We start from the raw sequence: 25,050 nt of genomic DNA on the forward strand, positions 1-25,050 counted from the left end.
AGTACTTGGGGTAAAAATAAGATAAATTTCCCCTACCCAGAGGGCTACATGTGAAATAAACTATTTTTCTCAAAATATGAGAATGTGCTGGTAATGCTGAGCAAGCGGGCAGCAGCAGAAAGAAAGGAAGGAAGAATGGGGTGGAGGAGTCTGTTAAAGGCGTAAACTTCTTCATGGGACTTTCCCTGGGATCCCTACCCCACCCACCCCCATTTTCCTATTCAATCTACAGTAAAATATTGTAAATGCCTAGCAGGATTATGTAATAGTTCCTCTTGAAACTAATGAAAGGGTGTTTTATGAGTCCTACAGTTGATAAGGAATGAAACTGAGGCAGCCTGCATGGACTCAGGGGTGTGGATGCAAGGGATTGGGGATGGGCTAATTCCCTCTTTTTGGAATCCAGGATCTGGTATAAAAATGAGACCCTTAATTTCTGGAAATCTGTTTTTCCTTCCATCTGTGTCTGCTTATTAAGCCATTAAAAACTGTGTGCTTCAAAGAGAAACTTAAAAACTGACAAATGAAAAACCTTACAACTACAGGATCTTCTGTCTATGTATTTATATATATTGTGTGTGTAATGTTTACATAAAAGAGCTCTAATTAATTGGCTTAAAGAAAAGCACTTAAATATTTTCTCAGATAAATTAAAACTAATGCCTTTTAGTTCATGTGACTATGGTAAACTTTCTAAAATAAAGACAGTTTTAAAGACTATTGATAAAATAAAAATGTCTTCAAAGTTTAGACATTTGGTCTAAATTAGGTCAGATATTAGGTTTGCTAAATGATTTAAGGTCATAAACTACTTCTTTGACTTTTGGAAATTGTTCAATTTACCTACCTTGAAGCCATTAAATTTTAGATAAGACCTGGGGACATGTGGAATTAGCCATGCCTCCTCACTATGCAAAGAAGGTTATAAAGAAAAGAGATTTTATTTAAGGAATGATCTTGTATGGTAAATTATTATCCTAAAGCAAAATGACTGGTTGTTTAAAAAGAGGGATGTTTAGGGCAAGTAAGATAGTCCAAGCATGTGGTAGGTGGTCTGTGTAAGTCATGAAAGGATTTGTGAAAGGGAATTTATGCCAGAAAAGTTGTATAATTCAAAGGTTGTTAGACCTCCTAAATCCTTCATAAAATGCCACTATGACTCTTACTGTACAACTTGCCTGGCTTTACAGTTAGGTAAGGCCTGAGACATGTGGAGAATGAAGAGGAAAATAAACTATGGGACACTGCCGAAATTGTATGGCATGCTGTGGACTTCCCAGGTTTGGAATTGAAATTTGGGTCAAATTTAATCAGATTCTTAATGACATGGGCACTCCCTTCAGACATCTGAGTTACATACAAAATGGCTGTATGAGGCAGGGCGCAGTGGCTCATGCTTATAATCCCAACACTTTGGGAGGCCAAGGTGGGCAGATCACTTGAGGTCAGGAGTTCGAGACCAGCCTGTTCAACATGGCGAAACCCTATCTCTACTAAAAATACAAAAATTAGCTGGGTGTGGTGACACATGCCTGTAATCCTAGCTATTCGGGTAGCTGAGGCAGGAGAATTGCTTGAACCCAGGAGGCAGAGGTGCAGTGAGCTGAGATTGTGCCACTACACTCCAGCCTGGGCAATAGAGTAAGACTGTATGCAAAATAAATAAATAAATAAAAATAAAATGGCTGTATGATCATCACTAAAGTTTATTTCACCAATAACATTTTCTAAGATTCTAAGGGATGGTAATGTGTTTTTTTATTCCTGGCTCTAAAATCTTGTAATTCTTTAGATGTTATATACTTAAGATTCAATTACACACGTTTTCTGCCTATTATAAGAAAGGTCCCTTACTACTAATTCCAGACAGACTTTCCTCCACCCCACAGTGTAACATCTCTGAAATGGAATGTGTCTTGTAATTGATGGCACCCTTCAATTACTGTTGGCCATGCAGCAGTCATGACATAGTTGTCATTGCCTACACATGCCTGATCTGTAATCCCTTGATGTTTCAGTTAATCAACCATTTAATGACCATTTGAAGGAATATTAGTCCTAGTTGTTGTCTGAACACCTTCCCTGAACATGTTCTAGCAAGATCAAAAAATGTGCCAGCATTAAAACTTGCATACTAGGTATTGTAGCCTGGAAGAAATGCCCATAGACAATACTAGAGGACTTTTTTTTTTCTTTATAAGAAATGTCACTTCACAAATACTCAGAATGGCCCAGAGAATAGAAATGCATGGGAAAATACATCAACAATTCTGAGCCAAAAAGTGATTCAAGTGTAGACTCAGTGTGAAAAAAATTAAATAATACTATAATGACTCAGTTATTTCAGTGCATAGTAGTGATTTTTTTAAGTTCTATTTCCAAACAACTCTAAAAGAGTTCTTTAAGAATGAAACTTTAAAATATAAATATAAGAAAGCATAGCGATATTTTACAGTATTTTTTCCTTTCTTCATGGTACCTAAAATAGGATGCCATACAGTCAATTGTGCCTTAAAGTCAATAAAATAGATACTTTAGAGACTATAAAAATGAGAAAGCAGTCCCAGCTCTCAAGATAACTGATAATCCAGAAGGGAGAACATAAAAGCACATCAGGAATAATAGAAGTAAGGCAAAATACAGTTACCATCCCCCAAATAGGTACAAAGAAAAAGATTTGGACATTTTAAGGAGGAAGAGATCACATCAGGAAAGGCTCCATGATGGAGGTAGCATTAGAGAAGGGCTTTAGAGAACTGGTAGAATTCTAACTAACAGAGACATGATGGAGCAGGAAAGTAAAGAGAATGACCAGAAAACCAGATGCAGGAAAATGAGGGGCATTTGTGGGAAATGGTGAGTAGCACACACATTTTAACTAGAGTTAGTTACCCTTTCTGACTTTACAGGCTTCTTTAATAATTTGATGAAAATTATGAACGCTATTCCTTTAAATAAAAGCACAAATTCATAGTCAAAAAGTTTTGCATGCTATTTCTGGGGATTTCCCACTCACAGCATGAGAGAGGGAAAATGGGCAAGGGGAGGTGGGGAACACCTCTGAGAGGCTGGTGCAGGTGGCCCGGGCTGCAGAAGTCCTTTTTCTGGAGGAGATGTGCATCTGACTGCACTTGGGAAGCATGACTGAGAGATACAGAATTGAGGCCAGAGGGCGCTCATTTAGATGGCTCACTCAGGGATTAAAGAAACTGGGATACCCCTGGGAATCATTTCCAGCTTTGACTGGGATGATACGGGCTTCTTACCTGGCGGGATGGTGTCTAGAAGATGTAGCTGAGAAATGAAACATATAGGTTAAAAAATATTCCGGGCCTAATTAGGGAGGACCTTGACTCCCCACGCCCACTGGATTTTAAACTTAGCTTAGGAAGCACTAGGGACATACAGATTTCTGAGAAGAATGAATATTCAGAGCTCTGATTTAGGAAGATTAACCTTCGGATGAAAGGTATGTGAGCAAGGCCAGGGGAGACCAGTCAGGAGTTTATTGCAGTTGTTTTTTACATTCTTCAAATACATTCTGTTTATTTACTTTGCTTTCTCTCCTCGCAACCCACCATTTGACAGAGAGCCAGGCCTTTAGCAGGCATCTGATAGTGCTTGCTGAAGTGAAAGCCATAAATTCCCTCAGAGGCTCCCCTTGTAATGTCACTATTCCCCGACAGGTGGCACCATTACAGAATTATTTACAGAGCAGGGTTCCTTCTATAAGCACAGTGCTTCCAAGCAGAAAGAGAATTCACTTTCTGGGGACAGTCTAAATGTGAGGGGGAAATGGTAGCTAGAATAAAGGATTCAAAAACATGTCTTTTGTTCTTGTCTTTTGTTCAAAAATATTTCTTACCATAGCAAGGTATCCTGGCTGAATTTCTTCTTCAAGGCATATAAATGAGGAAGATGCTTCTGAAAACCTGCCTTTTCAAAGATGCAAGCAATTTTATGTCTTGCAAGAAGTATACGCCTAAATATATTTGGGTAAGGACTATTCCTTAGTTCTGGGAAAACTACTAGGTGAGCCATTTCATCATACATATCAAACAGAGACTATCATTTATGGTGATCCTGAGATCATGTAAAACTGAGTGTTCATGTTGGAGGCCAGCTTACATCTCTTAAAGAAATAACAATTTCTCTAAGAGCAGATTTTAGCCGTACCAGGATAAAATTGTAGCTTACTTCTATGAAGCTATACGTGTTTTCATCTTGAGAATAGGAGTTAAACCCTGAGAGAGGCCCTTTAAACCAGTGTGAGACGGGAGTGCCAGAAACTGAAAGAGTTGTGAAGAGTTACATGCAGCACAGCGTATGTTGGCCCCAGACATAAAATGGTATGAAGCCATGGCGGGGGCTATTTCCTCACCCCCACAGCATCAGCAGTGCTCCAGCAAACTGCAAGTACTAGCAGACTTGGAAGTATTGGGAGACAGGATTTTTAGCACATTATGAGTGTCAACAGAATTTGAATGTGTTGAATAGATGATGAGTAATCAGATTTATGTAAAAAATTTCAATTCAGTGTGGAAAACTCTGGAGGAAAGGGTGCCAAGAGTACCAGGTTCGGGAAAAGTCATTTCCTGTTGGGTATTGCTCAAGTTAAAAAGTCTCATTGCCCTTAATCTCAGTGATTCTTACCTTTTTTTAACTTAATTCTTACTTTTTAAGAATCAAGTTGAAACAATGTACCTTTCTCTAGAGAATGTACATACTTAAATGACTTTGCATTCAATTTCAAGGGGTTGTGGCCCTCTGAAGTTCATTTGTGACCCTTGCCCATGAGTCTGCGCTTAGGAATCCCAGCTGAAACTCACTCATCAGAGAAGAGAAGAGGCCAGGAGGCATTACAAAGGAGAAATGCAAGAGGAGAGTGGGGGATAGGGAGAAACAAGGACCTCCTACCTGTACTGGATCCTTGTGAGATGCTGGGTGCAGGTGACTGAATAACGTTGAAGGATTGCTTTTTCTGGAGAGATTTTTATCTCTCTGGGACTTGAGGGGGCAATGGTTAAAGAACTTCAAAGAGGCCCTAAGGGACTGGAAATAAGAAGGGGAACTAGAGTCAAAGGCTAAAAGACTGCCAGAACGTTCTACAGAGGCTAAAGAGCTAAACTGCTCTTGGCTTTTTTTGAGACATGGTCTCACTCTGTTGCCCAGGCTGGAGTGAGTGACACAATCATGGCTCACTGCAACCTCAATCTCCTAGGCCCAAGTGATCCTCCTACGTCAGTCTCCCAAGTAGCTGGGATGACAGGTGTGAGCCACCGCGCCCACCCTGAAGTGCCGTTGGGATTCATGTCAGACTCTGGAGAATCTGAGCTATAGGGAACAGGAAAGAGGCACAAGAATGGAGCTGTGTGAGAGAACACCTGGGAGCATCGGCTTCTTCCTCTTAAGGAACAGGCTCAGGAGGCCGTCTTCTTGGTGCTATTGGACTCTGGGAAGGGTCACTAACCAAAATCTGAACTGCAACTTCTTGTTCCATCTAAGAAGATGAAAAGTAACCAAAACTAAGGTTATTTCCTTTTCAGGATTCGATTAGGCTTTGATACCCTTATTTCTCCAAACTGAAGATCCCTCTCTGAAGATCCAAATAAGAGAGCAATTAGCAAAGTGGTTTCCACTTTGGGGTGGAAATCAGACAGGATTTTTTAAGTCAGACAGACCTAGGTTTAAGTCCTGGCTCTGCCAAGTACTAGCCTGTGACCCTGAGTGTCTTAGAGTCTGTTTCTGAACTGTTATATGAAAATAATGATAGTGCCTATTTCATAGGGCTGTTGGGAGATAAAATTGGGTACAGTGTCTGGCACATAGTAGATGCTCAATAAATGATAGTTACTGTTTTTCTTAGTGCGTGCTGCTGGAACCATAATAGGAACCTATTTCCCAGTCCTCTGGGACACTTTCCCACTTATATACTTTAGCAGCTCTGTCTAGGGCCCCCAGCACACATTCCCCAATCACTGCATAATTCAAGATTCCTCTGGCCAGCCTATGTGTTCAGGTCTGGCTGTCTTGGGGGACAGCTTTTTGGCCCATAGTTACATGACACTCATGATGACCCTTTCATTTATGATGAAAAGGTCTGTGCTAGCTTAGGAATCTCACCATTTCCCTTTCCTTAGTCCCGTCTAATTCTAAATAACTAGAATTCTGTAGCTAGAATCAGATAAGTAGAATTAGATAGAACACCTAATATCTAATTCTAAAGAAGGATAAGGGTTTTTTTTTTTTGAGACAAAGTTTCGCTCTTGATGCCCAGGCTGGAGTGCAATGGTAAGATCTCGGCTCACCACAACCTCCACCTCCCGGGTTCAAGTGATTCTCCTGCCTCCCGAGTAGCTGGGATTACAGGCATGTGCCACCATGCCTGGCTAATTTTGTATTTTTAGTAGAGACGGGGTTTCTCCATGTTGGTCAGGCTGGGCTCGAACTCCCGACCACAGGTGATCCGCCTGCCTTGGCCTCCCAAAATGCTGGTATTACAGGTGTGAGCCACTGCGCCCGGCCTCAAGGATTCTTCAGTTAGGGAAAGATTATATAAAAAGAGTTTCTAGAACTTTCCCTGGGAAGCTTTGTTTTCCCAGAGGAGCCAGTCACCACTACCCGCCCCCCCCAACTCCAATAAAACTATAAGGAAACTAACATTTGCACAAGACTTCCTAGGAGTCCTATATATTTTTCTCCCCAACAACTTCTTGTCCCCATTTTACATATCCAGAAACTAAGCCTCAAGCACTCAATTGTTGGAACTGAGATTTAAGTCCAGATCTGTGTCTTTAGTGCTCTCTCTTTCCACCACTCTGCAGCTACCAGCAGCTAGAACACACACACACACACACACACACACACACACATACACGCAGCACCATAGCTCATTCTGCTCTCAAATTTTGTTCAGGGGCAGCCTCAAGAAATCTCCATTGCCCAAGGGAGTAGACTAGAGCTGTCAGTCAAGCCCTCTGGGGAACACCTTACCCGGGTTCTCCACTAGAGGCCTGAGGCAGTTATTGTGGTTTCCCTTTGTGATGTGTCACTATTTCCAGAGATCCCAGGCAATCCCTCCAGAACAATACCCTCACCCCACTCCCTCCATGGAACAGGTGCAGTACCTGCCATTCCAGGACCCAGATTTGGAAATCATCTCCCAGGGCCCATATGCTTCACTGAAAAAGAAGTCTCCTGCACATTTGGAGTTCTGGCTACTAAAAACTCATGTTAGCATGGGAGTCTCAACACTCACCACCTCCTTCCCCAGGACAGCTTGAGGTCAAGGTCCAGGACAGAAGGGAAAGCAGGGAGAGTTGGCAATGCCTGTCCCAACCAGGTCAGGGACAGTCAACTCCTTGAACTGGAGGCAAGGAGAGAGGAGGGAAGGCATGGTCCCTGCAGTTCTCACTAAGCCCCACCCTGATATCCCCCTAGTACCAGTCAGCAAGGAGGGGAGATGACGCCTTTTTATTAAGGTTAACACCAAGGAAAGCATTGAGAAGGAATACACAAAGGAGGCAGAGGGCACACAAAGTCACCACTTGAGGAGGTGGGAGGGCGGCACATCAGTAAAAGAACCTCAGGACAGCCACATGCTCCATGCCCTGGTTGGGGGAAGAGGGAGGGAAAAGCGCCATGATAGCTTGGAGCTCGTAGAAAGGTCTGAAGCCCCCTGAACCTAACACCAGAGCCACAAGCCCTGCCCCTGAGGGCTCACACACTACTACACAAGTAGACACACATAACACACACAAGACATTATGAAGGCAACACCGAGAGGCAGTGGGCAAGGACATATTGACAGAAAAAGGAACTGAAGTAAAGCAGGTGTAGCCAGGAGAGACAGTTTTTGGCTGCGGCCCCAAGAGTCCCTCAAATGTCCCCTAAATCTGGGCTGCTGCTGAGCACCCCCGAGTCTCTGCCTGTGAACCGGGCTCTTTGTTCTCTAAGCCCCAGTGAGTGGAAAAGCAATCCCAGATGAAGTCAGTGACAAGGCAGGATCCGCTCTGCATGCAAAATCCTAGAGGTTGAGCTATTATGTCTTCATGCACGTTCATAGCCAGCTCCTCCCAGCCCAGGGGCCCTTGGAACCCCATTCACCCAGATTCCTAGGGCTGCAGTTCCCTCCTCAAGCTTCCTTTACCAATCAGCAGCCGCAGAGATCTGTGAGGGGGAGAGGCTTCTGCAGAGCACTGAATATCCTGGATTTCAGCAGAAGGGTAAATTTCCTGTTGCCAGAACAAAATACCCCCAATTCCTTAATTTCTAGGTAAATTGTTAGAGATTATTTGCCATGGTCCTAGATTAGTCCTTTTTCAGAATAGAAAAAGCAGAATTTTATTTACACAATTCACGGGTTCTCCTGTTGTCTGGGGAGGGGGAAAGGACAGGATAGGGATGGATGGGAGTCCAGAGATGGGCGCTTCCTCTCCCGGAGCCTCGCCTTTCCGCAGTTTGCTATAATTCGCTTAGTTGGGCAGAAAGAATTCTTGATGCTCCCAAAGTCCTTCACCCAACAGATCCTTCCTCGAGGGAGTCTCTCTCTGCCTGACCCACAAGAGCAGCTGTCCAAGTGAAGCATGCCGCACCGCGCCGTTCAGTCCCCTCGCGTCATGCACTCGGAAACCCAAAGACAGCCCGGGAAGGTAGTGCCCCGCGGAGTTCCCTCACAGGGAGGCCTCGCCCTCCAGCTGCAGCAGGGTAATGTCGGGCACGTCGAGGGGCTCCACAAGTGGCCCGTCCCCCCCAAGGAGACCGGCACAGGGGCTCTCGGGGCGCTCACAGTGACTGGTGGGTGTGGCGGGGCTGGGCATCTCCTTTTCTTCTTCCTCGTCCTCCTCGTCCTCGGGATCGCGACCCAGCAAGCCGCTGTCCCCGATCCCAGGCGAAGGAGTCTCCGGCTCTTGGAGGTCGCTCGGGAAGCTCCCCTTGCCGCCGACCACGCCCAAGCCGCCCTGGCGGGGCGCAGTGGTCATAATCTGGCACATGGAGACGATGGCTCGCTGGTTGGCGCACACGTCGTCCGAGAGCACCTGGATGTGCGAGGCCTGCTCGTCCAGGGCCCCCCTCATGGCCCTCACGTCCTCAAACAGAGCTTGCAGCTGGGCTTTCAGGTGCTCCATCAGTTCCTTCATGCCGCCGTTGTACTCCCCGGAGATCACGTCCCCGACTGCCGGCACGGTGGACACCTCCAGGGGCGCCGGCATGTCGCCGCCGTCCTTGGTCATGATCTCCAGCAGACCGTCCTCCATTGAGTGGCAGAAGCGGGTGGCGGCGGCTCTGGGTCGCGTCCAGCCCGGCCTCCGGGGTGGGGGAAGGGGTGGAGGGGGAGAGGTCCCGGGAGGGGCGGGCGGGAGCCGAGGGAAGCGGAGGCTCCCGGGACGGGCAGGGAGCCGACGTGAGAGACGAGTCCTGGGCAGAGGGCGCGGGCAGGATCGCGGGAGGCCGAGAAGAGGCGGCGGGACGAGGACCCGGCGAGGGTCCCAGAGCCGGCGTCTCTTGGGCTCGCCCCGGGACGAAAGTGCCCTGCCCTGCCTCGCCTCCCGGATCTCGCCCGTGTCAGCGCCGCCCTCTGGGCGCCACAAGCAGAGAGTGCCTGTGGGTTCCGTGGGTCAGACGCGCTCGCGGAGGGGTCCGGGTCCAGGCTGAGGCCAGCGGCGCGTCGGACTCGGGACTCCCCCAGGCCATTAACGGGCAGCGCCCGCGAGTGTGGCAGCAGCAGCTGGGGCGGGTCTCCCGGCGGTGCCGCGGATGCTCCTCTGTTTCCAAGGCGACGCACGGCACGTAAATGACGTGTGTCTCCATGGTAACCAGGAAGTGGAGAAGAAAAAGGGAGGATGGCTGGAAGCTGCAGTGGGGCTCTGGAGTGTGGACTAGCGGGGTGGGGGGAGGAGAGGGGACGCTGCAGTGGCTTCGGCCAAGGCTGGAAAGAGCGTGTGGTTGCAATGTTTAATAGGGAAGCATGAGAGAGCCGTCTGCTGCAGAAACCTCTAAGTCCAGGAGAGATCGTCCCTCCCCTAGCCGGGGTATGAGACCCAGCGCGACTGCCCTGGAAGGATTTTTCCAGCCCGCATTCCTTTCTCAGAGGATGGCGCTAAAATCGAGTCCTGCCTCCCTGTCCTCCAGCGATGCGCAGGAAAGCGGAGAGGGTAGAGAGGCTGAGTTGAGCTGGGGCACGGTGGCGCTCTGGAGCCGGCCCCACCGGGCCTGGCGGTGCAGAGGTAGGAGGAGGGCACTACGGAGGTTTCTGCAGTAAATCAGCCCTCTCGCTTTAGAAATCACCGGAGCTGGGGAAGGATGGGACTCCCTCCTTTATGAGACCCTACCGCTCCTACCCAGGTCTCTGGGAGTTTGTCCCGGATAGGGAGGCCAAGTACTTAAGTTTTGAGAATAAAAGCTCCATAAGGGCAGAGATTTTTGTCTCCCCTGCACCCTCCATCACGGAATCCCCAGCTCCTAAAATAGTGCCTGGCACCCAGTATGTAGATGCTTCATATAGTTATTGAATGAATAACAAAAACCACCACGTCCCATGCTCTCATCCAGAACCCTCCAAGCCAAACGTAGTGGGTTTTAGGAGACCTGAATTCAGTTTCGTTTCTGCCATTTATTCATTCAGCGACCTTGGCCACATCATTTTCCTCATCTGTTAGGGAATTGGACTGGATAATCTATAATATTATTTCTAATTCTGAATAACACTCTGCATCATCGCACAGGTGAAAAGGTAAACTGTTGACCGTTGTGTGGAGGGGATGGATGGGGGGGACTGCGTGTTAGAGTAATTCCCGCTCTCTCTTTCAGTGCCCAAGTTCAGACATACACTGAGTATCCCCAACCTTTGTGACAAGCCCTTTCCCTATTTAAGGGGTGGAGCAGGAAGGGCGGAGGAAGAAGAAAAATTGTCTTTAATATATGTAGATGATTCCAGATTGAGAAGGAATCGGCACCTGGGCAGAGCACACTAATTAATAATGACCCTAGGAAATTAGGGAAGCCAAGTGATCAGAAATCAAAAATGAAGTTCACAAGAATAAATCTGGGAAAGAGAAACAAACTATATCACTTCAAGATAGAGAAGAACTAGGTAAAGGTGAGTGTTTTGTAGACTGGCGGTTCAGTGACAGCAAATGTGTTACCGTTGGGTTTCCCTGGTTATGTGCTTGGTGACAAAGAGTGAGGCTGGCCCAGGGAAACTTTTGTGACACTAGAGGACTGTTTGGCCTATACCAATCTTACTGCTATTAAAATAGAAACAAGTGGAGACTATCCTAAATGACCAGCAGCAGAATGTTTAAATAAACTAAGGCAAAATTGCTGATATATAAAGTATTATGCAGCCATTAGAAATTTGATTTCCCAAAACAAATATATGAACAAATTTTTAAAACACAGTATTGTATTTTCTGAAGCTAATGATTCAATTCTATTTGCTTGCTCATTTCTTCCTTCATTCTACAGATTTCCAGGACTCTCACCTTGGTTAGGACTCCTGCCTCTGCTCTGTACCCCACACGTGGCAATAACACCTTAGATTACTCCTGAAACTCTGGCTCAGGAGAGGACAGAAGTGCTTTTCCTTGGTTTCCATAAGCACAGCTGAAGTGGGCTGGTGTTTACAAAGAGACTTTATTAAAAACTATAGGAAAACTAGAAATAGAAACAGGACACATGAAAACAGCTGAGCTTACACAGCATAAGTTTCTGATTATATTACAGCAAGCATGTTCTCAGGGCTTATGGGTCCAACCCTGCTTTCATCCTTCGGAGGAGGGCTCTGCTATAGCCAGAAAAGACTGGCATGGCTTTCAGGCTTTCTGTCTGGGTCTGTTACTTTACATCTCTTGACAAGCACTTCACATGGAAGATTTCATCTTGCCAATTCACCCTTCAGGTATATCCCTGCCTTGTACCTACAAAGAGTGACTCTGTCCCAGTGGGGGACCGCTCATCATTGAAATCCCATAAGCTTACATTAAGCATAGCCCCCATACAGGAGGAGCTATGGTATGTCATCATACAAGGCCTTTTGCCACTATTGTTGAGGATGTGAAGGCTTTCAGCATAAGATTACATCATGCTGTCCAGAGGTGCTGGCCATGAAGTCCACTGAGAGTACAAGGGATCTGAGCCCAGAGGGAGGGAAAATTATTGGAGAAGCACAAAAGGCCATGGGAAACATGTGCAGAGATCAAGCAGTTTGGCTGGTCCAGTCAAGTTCCAGGTCAAACATTTGACAACCAAGGGTAGGTGGGAACTGGGGGAGTGGACCAGTAGCAGGATTTGAAAATATAGGAAGGTGGCTGGGCGCGGTGGCTCATGCCTGTAATCCCAGCACTGTGGGAGGCTGAGGTGGGTGGATCATATAGATCAGTAGTTTGAGACCAGCCTGGTCAACATGGTGAAGCCCTGTCTGTACTAAAAACACAAAATTAGCTGGTCATGGTGGTGGGCACCTGTAATCCCAGCTACTCCAGAGGCTGAGGCAGGACAGTCGCTCAAACCCGGGAGACAGAGGTTGCAGTGAGCCAAGATTGTGCCACTGCACTCCAGCCTGGGTGACAGAGCAAGACTTAGTCGAAGGAGAGAGAGAGAGAGAGAGAAAAGAAAGAAAGAAAAAGAAAGAAAGAAAGAAAGAGAAAAAGAAAGAGAAAGAAAGAAAGAAAGAAAGAAAAAGAAAGAAAGAAAGAAAGAAAGAGAAAGAAATAAAGGGAAGGGGAAGGGGAAGAGGAAGGAAAAGAAAAGAAAAGAGAAAGGAAAAGAAAAAGAAAATATAGGAAGGAGACATTGGTGCGTCTGATAGAAAACCAGATCATTTCAGGAACTCTGTGTGAAAATGAGATAAGGTAGAAAAGTCTAGTCTCAGGAAAATAAGGAGAACAGAGGCAGAGCCTCAGTTGGCTAGCCGGGTTACAGGCCTGGGCCCTCTGGATCCCAATGCCCTATAGTTAGTTGCATGGGTCCATTTCCAAGCAAAAGGGGGCCAGATGTGTACCCTAGCCATCCTACTAGAATATTCAGAGGAACTGCCACATAATAAGAGAATATAACCCCTGCACAGCTTCTGCTTCCTGCTTTTCTATTATCCTCTGGGAATCACCTTAGCTATTCTCTTCCTTCATTCCACTCTCATCAATCTGTGATAGGGACAGACCCTCATGCTGTCTACATATAGGTTTCCATCAGGTACCCCTAGTTTCAAACATCCCATTCTCACTAAAATTGGGATTCAGAAGAGGCTCTGCCATTTTCGTCTGTCTGGTGTCTAATGTATCTCTAGTTTCTATTTTCTATAGCTGGTGTATTTTTTGCACTATAAATCTGATGATGCTGGTGAGGGTCAGGTCTAAAGCAATGATCTAAAATGAGACTGCTGTACCTTAGGCCCCAAATCCCAGACAGTATCCCCCAAATATAACTTTTATGAAGCTGAGCTGTTTTGTGGCCCATCGCAGCATGATATCACATTCAAAAGAAACATATCCAACAGCCAAAAGAATTAAAAAGCAATTTAGATTTTTATTACAGTCTCTGGGCGAACTCTAAAGGGGTTTACATTCTTAGTGCACAGCGAAACATCTGAAACTTGTCTTCCTTCCTTCTCTATTTGTTCCACACATTATGGCATAGCTGTTGCTGCTGGTCTCTCTCCTTTCTCCCCAAACACTCCCACACTTTCTCTCAAGCCTGGCCCTTGCTTTCTCACTCCCTGGCTCTCTTCACTTCTTGGATGTATTCTTTTTCTCTCCTCCAAGAAGCTTCCTGTCCTCACGTAAATCAGGCCAAGCTTATTTTAGCTCTTTTGATTCTGTCCCTCATTCCCCCAATCTGCATGAGTACTGGGAATCCCAGCTATCAATTACAGGGGTCTTCTCAGAGGATAAAAAAGATGGAGAGGCTGAGAATATTTGCATTGTTGTGGGTTTTGCCTGTCACATAGACTAGTTTTTCTCAGCACCAGAGAGTGGTTTACCTGGCATTACAGCCAATCTGCTTTGTTCATCTCCCTGACGTTTGCACAGAGAAATGGACATGGTGGTTTGCAAAGACCCTGGGCCCTTATGAGCCTCTAACTGGAGAGGGGATCCAACTGTCCACACCCTCAAGATTATTTAGTGTTATAGACATGGCCGTGTGGTGAGCCACCTACCCACACCTCATGTAAGGCCTGAACTACACTTCCAGTTGCTTGCTCTGTGACCTCAAACTATTTTTAGGAGTCTTTAAGGCTACCCCTAACCCGTTATTTATCTTCCATATTAACTTAACTCAGAGCAAGAATTCTAGGGGACCTTCCAACTTCTCATGCAATATGAATCTCCACTGAAAATAACCCCCCATTCCAATTAAACCTGTTTTGCCAGTGTCATCCCATCTCCCCTTTCTGCACTGCCCCCTGCAGCAGCTTCTCTTAGATCAACGCGTGCAGAGGCTTTTTCCCCTCTCAGTGCATATTCAAACATGTATTCAGTGTCACTGTGATGTCACCAGTTCCAACCCGAGTCTCTAGGTAGCTGGCCATGGACACAGAAGCATTCAGAACTCCAGAGCCACCAATGATCCCTGGTGCATGGCCTCAAGCACCTTCCATCTTTTCCATAAATTATTTTGCCCCCCAGAAAGTTGCCATTTTTGCAACAGCTTAGAGCCTGGTTTGGCCCCAAGTCAGGCACTGATAGTGCTGCACCACCTGAAAAACCAATTTCTAGTTCAATGGGGGCAATTTTGTTTGACCAATTTCCTCTCCCAGAGTATCAGTCCAATTTGAAGGAAATCATGTCCAAATATCTATGGTAGGATAGGGACTATGATATGTGTGCCATAAACTTCCCTTCCATTAAAGGTATTTTTAGGAATTTAATGTTCCTCATAGCTGACTTATGCAAACTTCCAGGCCCTTCCTTGCCTGTCATATCTTGAGGAAGTCTGTGCTATTCTATCCTACGCAATTCTACAAAACTTTATAGGTCTCCCTCTTACTAATACATCTAGTTATACTAAGTCCACCCCTCTCAGAGGCCCCCCCAAATAGTGTCAAAAGTTATTTCTACCACATTCTCAAGGGCCAGCGAGGCACTATCAGTTATAGTTTAGCAGCCACTGTAAGGGTGCATTCTGTTTCCATTGCCCAGACACAAATGGAGACTATACTAGTATTTGTGATGATACCATGGACAGGGGCCCCAAAATGTAATCCATGTCTTCAAAGTACTGTAGAAGTGCTAGATCTTAGGCAAAAGTGAGGAGAAGGACCCTTTCCCCCAACTTTTCCACCTAGAACCCCGAGGGCCCTATTTTAAGAAATCTTGCCTGAAAATAGCTCCATCTTCTGTGGTTGACCACTCATTCACAGTTCATAGGCACAATGCCTGCTCTTTTGTTTGTTTTAAAGCACCAGGATCACTTTCATCCTGGAACTCTAATCCTTTTGCTTTGCTTTATTCTTCTCCACGCCAGTTATCAATATCTGTTATCCTGTATTTTTGTTTATTTATTTTATGTATTATTTATTTATCTTTTACTCCCAACTAGGGTGTAAGATCCATTAGGGCAGGGGGTTTGTTTTCTTCACTGTCTTATCTGTAGCACCTAGAATAGTGCCTGGCACATGGCAGATGCTCAATAAATATGTGTTGAATAGATAAATGAATGAAGTCTAAATCCATACCTAGAAAAAGAAACAACTCCCTTAAGGACATGCAGTCTGCAGAGCTCCATCTCTGCCTTTTCTTCGAGAACATTTTAGCTTTTTCAGTTTCAACCGTCTACTTTGGTAATCTACAGCTTATGGTCACACTATTAAGTGGCCCTGTTGGTGGCCTTTCTTGAACAAAGGAATAGTTACTTCAGAGACAAATAGAAGTCTCTATTTCTTACAAAATAGAAAAGCGCTTGCACCTTTGAAATGAGAGCTGCCACCACCCCTCTAACCTCCCTTGGGATATTCCACCACTATCCCCATCGAAGTCTCAAAGATACTAGGACCAAGGTTTGTCAGAACTCAGGGTCAAAGAAATGCACGCTTTCTGCTCCCCTCAGCATTACCTGGGAATGGGATGATATCAAGCCTCTATCTTCATACTGCATGTTAAGGAGAACTCCTGACTTATATTCTTATTCTGGTGGAGACAGCCTCAGAAAAACTACCCTGTTTCTGGTTGTAAGATTAGTAGCTAACTGAGAAAGGGACATTATGAACACAGAGATTACTATGCTTTAAAGCTAGTGTACGTCTTCTCTTTGGGTTCCTAAACTGGTAGACTATGGTGATTTAGCGTAGCGTTAGCACCGAGTTACACGTTTTACTGTAATAAAATTGAGTCCTTTTTGTCCCTTGCTGCCTCCTTTCCTTACTTCTGTTCTAAAACCAAACCAGAAACTCCCCACATTGATCAAATATATAACAAAAGATATATAAAGATCAGCCTTCCCAGGATAGTAAAACTAAATTAAAACCAAACAGCAAATATGGATCAGAAAAATAATATTCCAGAAATTGAGGTTGGTCTCTAAACAACCTAAGTGAGACATTTTTAGTAAGATCTTGTTATTCTCCACAGTGCTGTCTGGGTCTCTAAGATGCGGAAGGGAACAGTATGTGAGGTTTGCTGGTAATTGCCTGGATCAAATGAATGAAACTGAGTTAGATTCTCCTCAGAGGATGATTCCGAGTCACACATCCAATCTCTCATTCATCCCAGTTCATCCATCACCATATCACACACTGGCTTCCAGCTGCTTCTTATACTATTAAAAACCAATTCCCTCTTACCTAAGGCATTAGTGGCTTTTGCTGCTCATTAGAACAATGAGTATCATCCAAGACACCTCCAGGTATATTAAATAATAAACTGCTCACAATTTCACATTATTCACACTGAAATCACTGATGTTTAAATTGCAGGGAGGCCTGTTGGACATAAGCTTCTCTGCTTCATACTTGTGGACTTAAACTAGTGTGTTAGGGGAGATTCTCTTCCTAGAAAGGAGGGATTGTGGAGAAAGATTCTAAGAGATGGAGATAATGTAATTTGAAACTTACTGCTGTTAATTTGAGATCTAAGACCTAATGGAAGAAAGCAAATAGTCAATAGATGTGACAGAAGGAAAAGCTAGAAAGAACTTCTCAAAGGATTTTTAACTCTGAGACAAACTAGCGTTATTCCTACTTCCACTGTGAGGTCAAGATGCAGGATAAGGCATTTAGGTTAGATTTCTTAAAGAACTTGAGAGCGATGGATGTGTGAGAGAGGAACGAGCCTGCATTTCCTCTCCAGGAATCCTTGAAAACCAGAAGACAGTCTTACTTGTCTGAGTTTAGCTTGGATATGAGATTTACATATCCCTGAGACCAGCTCTGTGCTATCAGCAATTCTACCTCCCACATTTTAACTCCAAACCAAAAGTTGAATGAATCCTGAAATGATTGCATGTTTTTCACAATAGGAAGATTACCACAGTCTCTTAATACCCACAGATGCTTCTCTAATCCATTTCCTTCTCCCTATTTCCCCAAGCAATGCCATACTCAGGCCCTTGCAATCTCCTGCCTGGAAGACTATTCCTCTGCTGCATGTGATTAGAGGCTAGCAGATCGGACAGTGCAGCTCTAGGATTTACAATATACACCTGTAACATATCATAGTCTACTTTCAAATAGTGTAAAAATCTTATAACAATTTGCTTTCAGTTTCTCCCTTATGTTTTTTATTGTTTTTGTCATACATATTGCTTCTACGTGCGCTAACACCCAACTGGATTTTTATTATTTCTACTTTATATAGTCATTTATTTTTTTTCAAGAGATTAAAAAGTGAGAGGTTGGGTGCAGTGGCTTATGTCTATAATCCCAGCACTTTGGGAGGCCAAAGTGGGAGGATCATTGGAGCCCAGGAGTTCAAGACCAGCCTGGACAACATGGTGAAACCCCATTTCTGCAAAAAAAAAAAAAAAAAAAAAAAAATACAAAAATTAGCCGGGCATGGTGGCACGCATCTGTAGTGCCAGCTACTAAGGAGGCTGAGAGAGGAGGATTGTTTGAGCCTGGGAGGTCGAGGCTGCAGTGAGCTGTGATCGCACCATTGTACGCCAGCCTGGGTGACAGAGCAAGACTGTTTTAAATAAATAAATAGAAAATGTTTTAACTATTTTACTTATATTTATCACTTTTCACACTCTTTATCTTTTTATATTGATCAAATTTTTGTTATCATTTTTCTTTTGCCTGAAGAACTTCCTTTAACATTTCACCTTTGTTGGCATAAAAAAAGTCTTTATTTCACCTTTATTTCTGAAAGACGTTTTTGCGAGGTAGAAAAAATTCTGGCTCAATCTTGTCTTTCACTTTACATAGCTTTTAAAAGAAATCTGTTGGCATTTTTTTTTATTCCTCTACATCAGGGATGGCAAACTTTTCATAAACATCCATACAGTAAATCTTTTAGGCTTTGGAAGCCATATGGTCTCTGTTGCAACTACCAGCTCTGCCATTGTAACACAGAAACAGCCATAGCAAATACATAAATGAGTGTGTATGGCTGTGTTCCACTACAACTTTTTTTTGCAGAAATAAAAAGTGATCTAGATTTGACCCAGGGGTCATAGTTTGCCAACTCCTGCTGTGTATATAATGTGTCTCTTTCTTTCTTTCTTTCTTTCTTTCTTTCTTTCTTTCTTTCTTTCTTTCTTTCTTTTTCTTTTTCTTTCCTTTCTTTCTTTTCCTTTCTTTCTCTCCCTTCCTTTCTTTCTTTCTTTCTCTTTCTTTCTTTTTTTTTTTTGACGGAGTTTTGCTCTTGTTGCCCAGGCTGGAGTGCAATGGCACAATCTTGGCTTATCGCAACCTCTGCCTCCTGAGTTCAAGCAATTCTCCTGCCTCAGTCTCCTGAGTAGCTGGAATTACAGGCCTGCGCCACCATGCCCAGCTAATTTTATATTTTTAGTAGAGACGAGGTTTCTCCACGTGGGTCAGGCTGGTCTCAAACTCCCGACCTCAGGTGATCTGCCTGCCTCGGCCTCCCAAAGTGCTGGGATTACAGGCATGAGCAAATGCGCCTGGCCTGTGTATCTTTTTCATCTGGCTGCTTTTAGAATTTTTTTCTTTATCCTTGGTTTGTAGCAACTTGGTTATGGTGTTCATGGGAATGGTTTTCTTTGTTTATTCTGCCTGGATTTTATTGAGCTTTCAAATTTGGAAAAATATTAGCTTTTATTATTATTTATTTATTTATTTTTGAGATGAAGCCTCACTGTCTCCCTGGCTGGAGTGCAGTGGCACAATCTTGGCTCACTGCACTCTCCACCTCCAGGTTCAAGCGATTCTCTTGCCTCAGCCTCCCGAGTAGCTAAGATTACAGGCACCCACAACCATGGCCGGCTAATTTTTGTATTTTTAGTAAAGACTGGGTTTCATCATGTTGGCCAGGCCGGTCTCCAACTCCTGACCTCAAATGATCCACCCGTCTCAGCTTCCCAAAGTGCTGGGGTTACAGGCATGAGCCACCGTGCCCAGCCTCAGCCATTATTTAAAAATATACTTTCTTTTTTTTTTTTTTTTTTTTTTGAGACGGAGTTTTGGTCTTGTTGCCCAGGTTGGAGTGCAGTGGCGCCATCTCAGCTCACTGCAACCTCCGCCTCCCAGGTTCAAGTCATTCTCCTGCCTCAGCCTCCCAAGTAGTTGGGATTACAGGCACCCACCACCATGCCTGGCTAATTTTTGTATTTTTAGTAGAGATGGGGTTTCGCCATGTTGGCCAGGATGGTCTCGAACTCCTGACCTCAGGTGATCCACCCGCCTAGGCCTCCCAAACTGCTGGGATTACAGGCATGACCCACCACGCCCGGCCATATTTTTAAATATACTTTCTTGGCCCATGGCTCTTCTGAAATGTCAATTGCATTATGTTAAAATACTTGATATGCCACACAGAGCACTTTTGCATTGGTCCTTTCTTTTTCAATATTTTCTTTTCTCTCTGTGCTTCACTTTGAATAGTTTCTATGTCTTGAAGTTCTCTGATTCTTGTCTTCCATAGTCTATAATTTGCTATAAGTTTCTCTGTGAATATTTCAAATGTTATTCACTTAAAAATTTGATAATCCTGGCCTTCATTGTCTAGAAACAGGCATATTTCAAATCATATTTAAATTAATAATTTGCAACAAGTTCCTGACGTTTTATAATTCTTTCACACTTGTGGAACTTCTTCCAAATGCATTAAGCAATACTATTTTTTGTCTGGTTAGATGGGTTTCCTAACCGGGCCCACTTTCTGGCATGTTTGCTATCAGTTTCTCCGAAAACAAGACCTTGAGAGCAGTGCCAAATCCTGAGCCTGAAGCTTTCCCCACTTTGACATTTAAACCAACCAACGCAATCCCTATTTTTTGAAATACTTCTATAATGCAGCCTAAAATCTGTCTTTAGTTACTTTGCTGTTTCTTCCATCTCAAGCGAAAAAAATTTAAATAAGAATTCCACTGGCTGGGCGCGGTGGCTCACATCTGTAATCTCAGCACTTTAGGAGGCTGAGGCGGGTGGATCACGAGGTCAGGAGATCGAGACCATCCTGGTTAACACGGTGAAACCCCGTCTCTACTAAAAAATACAAAAAGTTAGCCGGGCGTGGTGGCGGGTGCCTGTAGTCCCAGCTACTCGGGATGCTGAGGCAGGAGAATGGCGTGAACCCGGGAGGCAGAGCTTGCAGTGAGCTGAGATTGTGCCACTGCACTCCAGCCTGGGCAACAGAGCAAGACTCCATCTCAAAAAAAAAAAAAGAAAAAAAAAGAAAAAAAAAAGAATTCCATCAAAATACAAAAGAAATGATTTGACTTCCTAAAATATTTCCAGAAGTAACTTTTTGTTTTCTGAATCTTGAACTTCATTTCCAATGAATAGTTGAAAATCTGGATGCTCAGAGAGTGGTTGCATTTTAGATTAAGGCCTTAATTTTATTAAGCAGAGAAAATACAAGTTCTTGAGCCTTCTTGGGTCTTCCCCTTCAGTCAAAATGCCATCAAACCTCTGATGGAATTCTGTAACGTGTGTCCCCATTTCTTTTCCAAATAAGTATCTTGGTGTTTTTCTTGTTGGGTTTTTGTTTTGTTTTGTTTTTGAGATGGAGTCTCATTCTGTTGCCCAGGCTGGAGTGCAGTGGCATGATCTCAGCTCACTGCAACCTCTGCCACCCAGGTTAATGTGGTTCTCCTGCCTCAGCCTCTGAGTAGGTGGGACGGCAGGCACGCCATGCCCGGTTAATTATTTGTATTTTTAGTAGAGATGGGGTTTCACCATTTTGGTCAGGCTGATCTCGAACTCCTGACCTCAGGTGATCTGCCTGCCTTCGCCTCCCAAAGTGCTGGGATTACAGGAATGAACCATCACACCAGGCCAAGTATCTTGTAAATACCATCTTGCTCTCAAATGCACATTCATGCTCACATGTAGTCCAGATATAAGTCTGTAGAATGCTCTTTTTATATACAGAGTACTTTTGTCCAACTGTGAAAAATGTTCTGCTCACATTTCCATTGATAGAAGTGCCAAAATATTTAAAGGTCTTTTGTCTGTAACTTGAAAGTCTTCCTCATAGATCATGATATCCCGTATCTTCCAAGCATCTGGCACCTGTAATTCTCAGGATTAAGGTACGATCTATGTATTCAGCATCAGGGTGCCACATGACATCAGTTTCACAGACGTTGTCTGAGGGGTCATCTTGCTTGGTCCACTGAGGAACAGTCTTTTGTGTTTTCCCGCTCAGAGATTCATCCACAGATCCATGTTGTTCAGCTTGTCTATAGTCTTCAGTGAGATTACTGGCATCTTCAGAACACTTGTAGCTTGCAGATTTTATTTAAACTCTAGATGTTTAACTTATTTGATTTCACATTTTTATGGCTTCTTACACTAAACTTGCTTTATCCTATAAAATACATAAAATAGTTTTATAATACCACTATTAGAAGTAACAATAAAATTACAGAATGAAGCTTAAGAGTTCTTTGTAGTTTGTTTTTTTCCTAGAATATATTTCACTAAGGAAAGACAAAGTGTTGTGTTTAAAAGTCATTTGAAATAAATCTTTCTTTTTGGTTGTGTTACCAACCTCATAAACACTTAGCTTTATTTATTTCACTTGCTTCAATTTTAGGGCTTGTTCTTTTTTCTCTTTTTGGTTTAACTTAGTTATTGAATATGTTAAATGATTACATGATTCTAAAGTCAAAACTACATAAAAAGGTATACTCAGCCGTATCTCCCTTCCATTGCTTTTCTTTTTTCTTTTTTCTTTTTTTTTTTTGTGATGGTGTCTCACTTTGTTGCCCAGGCTGGAGTGCAGTGGTATGATCTCAGCTCACTGCAACTTCCACCTCCCAGGTTCAAGTGATTCTCCTGCCTCAGCCTCCCGAGTAGCTGGGATTACAGGCACGCACCAACATGTTTGGCTAATTTTGTATTTTTAGTAAAGATGGGATTTCACCGTGTTGACCAGGCTGGTCTCGAACTCCTGACTTCAGGTGATCCGCCCAACTCGACCTCCCAAAGTGCTGGGATTACAGGCGTGAGCCATCGTGCTCGGCTCTCCCTTCCATTTCCATCCATTTTCCTTCCCTACTCTGTGTAGATAAACATTTTTATTACTTTTATATTTACTAGTCTTTTATTGCTTTCATCTTTCCAATGCTTCATTTTGCACTAAAGTAGCTTCTCATAAAATATTGTGGCTATCATTCTAGAGCAACACATACAGATATTCCTCATGTTTATGGGTTCATAGTACTCCACTATATACTACAGTTTATTTAACCACTCAACTGCTCCCCTATTGATGGATATTTGGGGAGTTTCTAGACTTTCGTCATTCAAAATACCATAATGAACACTAACCTTGTGTATATATTATTTCTTTCTGTTTTTTTTTTTTTTTTTTTTGAGATGGAGTCTGGCTCTGATGCCCAGGCTGGAGTGCAGTGGCGTGATCTCGGCTCACTGCAAGCTCCACCTCCCGGGTTCACACCATTCTCCTGCCTCAGCCTCTCCCAGCAGCTGGGACTTACAGGCACCCGCCACCAGGCCCAGCTAATTTTTTGTATTTTTAGTAGAGACCGGGTTTCACCGTGGTCTCCATCTCCTGACCTCGTGATCCGCCCTCCTTGGCCTCCCAAAGTGCTGGGATTACAAGCGTGAGCCACCGTGACAGGCCGTGTTTATATTATTTCAAATTTGTGCAGAAGTACTTTTAGTGTAGAGTCCCAAAAAATATCATTGCTGGGTTAAAGGACAAATTAGTCCATTTGTAATTTTGCTAGATTGTACTAAATTCCCTTCCTTAAGGACTGTATCACTCTATACTTCTACCAGTAGCGTCTCACTGTGTCTCTTTTCCCCTAGAGCTTTAGCAACAAAGTGTACTCTCGAACTTTTGAATTTTTGCCAATACAATAAGCAACACTCTTTCAATGTAATGTAATTTGCCTTTCTTTTTTGAGTGAGTTGCGCATGTTTTACTATTTTAAGGGCCACTTGCATGAATTGTTTCTATCTGTTCATGTCTTGTGCTCATTTTTCTACTGGATCTGTGTCTTTTTATTTCTCAGAGCTCCTGTATATTAGGGAGATTACTTTTTATTCTGTTGTAAAAAATGCGATTGTTTTGTCCAGTGACTCATTTGTCTTTGGCTTTGCTTATGGTATTTGGGCCATACAGTTTTAAAAAAAATAATATGTAATAGAATTGGGTGGCTGGGGAATTCATGTGTAGATCAAAGTGGAAGTAGGTGTGAGAGGGTCCAGCAGAAGAAAACATGGCAGCCAAAGTGTTTGAGTCCACCGGCAAGTTTGGCCTGGTCTTAGCTGTTGCAGGAGGCGTGGTGAACTCTGCCTTATATAGTGTGGATGCTGCGCCGCAGAGCTGTCATCTTTGACCGATTCCGTGGAGTACAGGACATTGTGGTGGGGGAAGAGACTCACTTTCTCATCCCATGGGTACAGAAACCAATTATCTTTGACTGCCATTCTCCACCATGTAATATACCAGTCATCACTGGTAGCAAAGATTTACAGAATGTCAACATCACACTGCGCATCATCTTCCGGCCTGTCGTTAGCCAGCTTCCTCGCATCTTCACCAGCATCAGAGAGGACTATGATGAGCCTGTGCTGACGTCCATCACGACCAAGATCCTCAAGTCAGTGTTGGCTCGCTTCGATGCTGGAGAATTAATCACCCAGAGAGAGCTGGTGTCCAGGCAGGTGAACAACGACCTTACGGAGCGAGCAGCCACCTTTGGGCTCATCCTGGACGACGTGTCCTTGACACATCTGACCTTCGGGAAGGAATTCACAGAAGCGTTAGAAGCCAAACAGGTGGCTCGGCAGGAAGCAGAGAGGGCCAGATTTGTGGTGGAAAAAGCTGAGCAGCAGAAAAAGGCAGCCATCATCTCTGCTGAGAGCGACTCCAAGGCAGCCGAGCTGATTGCCAACTCACTGGCCGCCACAGGAGACGGCCTGAGCTGCGCGAGGTGGAAGCTGTGGAGGACATCGAGTAACAGGTCTCACGCTCTCGCTCTCGGAACACGATCTACCTGCTGGTGGGGCAGACCGTGCTCCTTCAGCTGCTCCAGTGAGGGCCTGCCCACCCTGCCTGCACCTCCGCGGGCCAATTGAGCCACAGCCCCAATGATTCTTAACACCGCCGCCCACCCCCTCCACCCCAGAAATCACTGTGAAATTTCATGATTGGCTTAAAGTGAAGGAAATAAAGGTAAAATAACTTAAATATATATATAATTTATAAATAAATATATATATACTATATATATAAATATATATAGTATATATATAGAAAAAATAGTATCATGTATCTATAATTTCAGTATTATCATTAAAATTGTGAACAACAGAAATTTATAAATATATATATATGTAATAGAATTGACTAGTCTTTTATTGATTCTGGGTTTTGAGACATAGGAATGCTTTGCCCGCTATTCCCAGGGGTGCATAGGTAGATTACACAAAAATCTACACATGCCTTCTTCTGGACT

At 44.0% G+C, this 25,050-nt stretch overlaps 1 protein-coding gene and 1 pseudogene across 1 annotated transcript; one reads left to right on the top strand and one right to left on the bottom strand.

Annotated features, from left to right (window-relative positions):
* Positions 1-7,450: 7,450 nt before the first annotated feature.
* On the bottom strand, positions 7,451-9,609 carry CCDC184 (coiled-coil domain containing 184). The gene has a single exon (XM_003252218.4). The coding sequence runs from the start codon at positions 9,255-9,257 to the stop codon at positions 8,673-8,675; it is 585 nt and encodes a 194-aa protein (XP_003252266.1). The 5' UTR covers positions 9,258-9,609; the 3' UTR covers positions 7,451-8,672.
* Positions 9,610-23,808: 14,199 nt separating this feature from the next.
* LOC100591665 lies at positions 23,809-24,696 on the top strand (annotated as a pseudogene).
* The last annotated feature ends 354 nt before the right edge of the window (positions 24,697-25,050 follow it).

Source organism: Nomascus leucogenys, chromosome 8 (genome assembly GCF_006542625.1).
Source record: "Nomascus leucogenys isolate Asia chromosome 8, Asia_NLE_v1, whole genome shotgun sequence".
Classification (NCBI taxonomy): Eukaryota; Metazoa; Chordata; class Mammalia; order Primates; family Hylobatidae; genus Nomascus; species Nomascus leucogenys.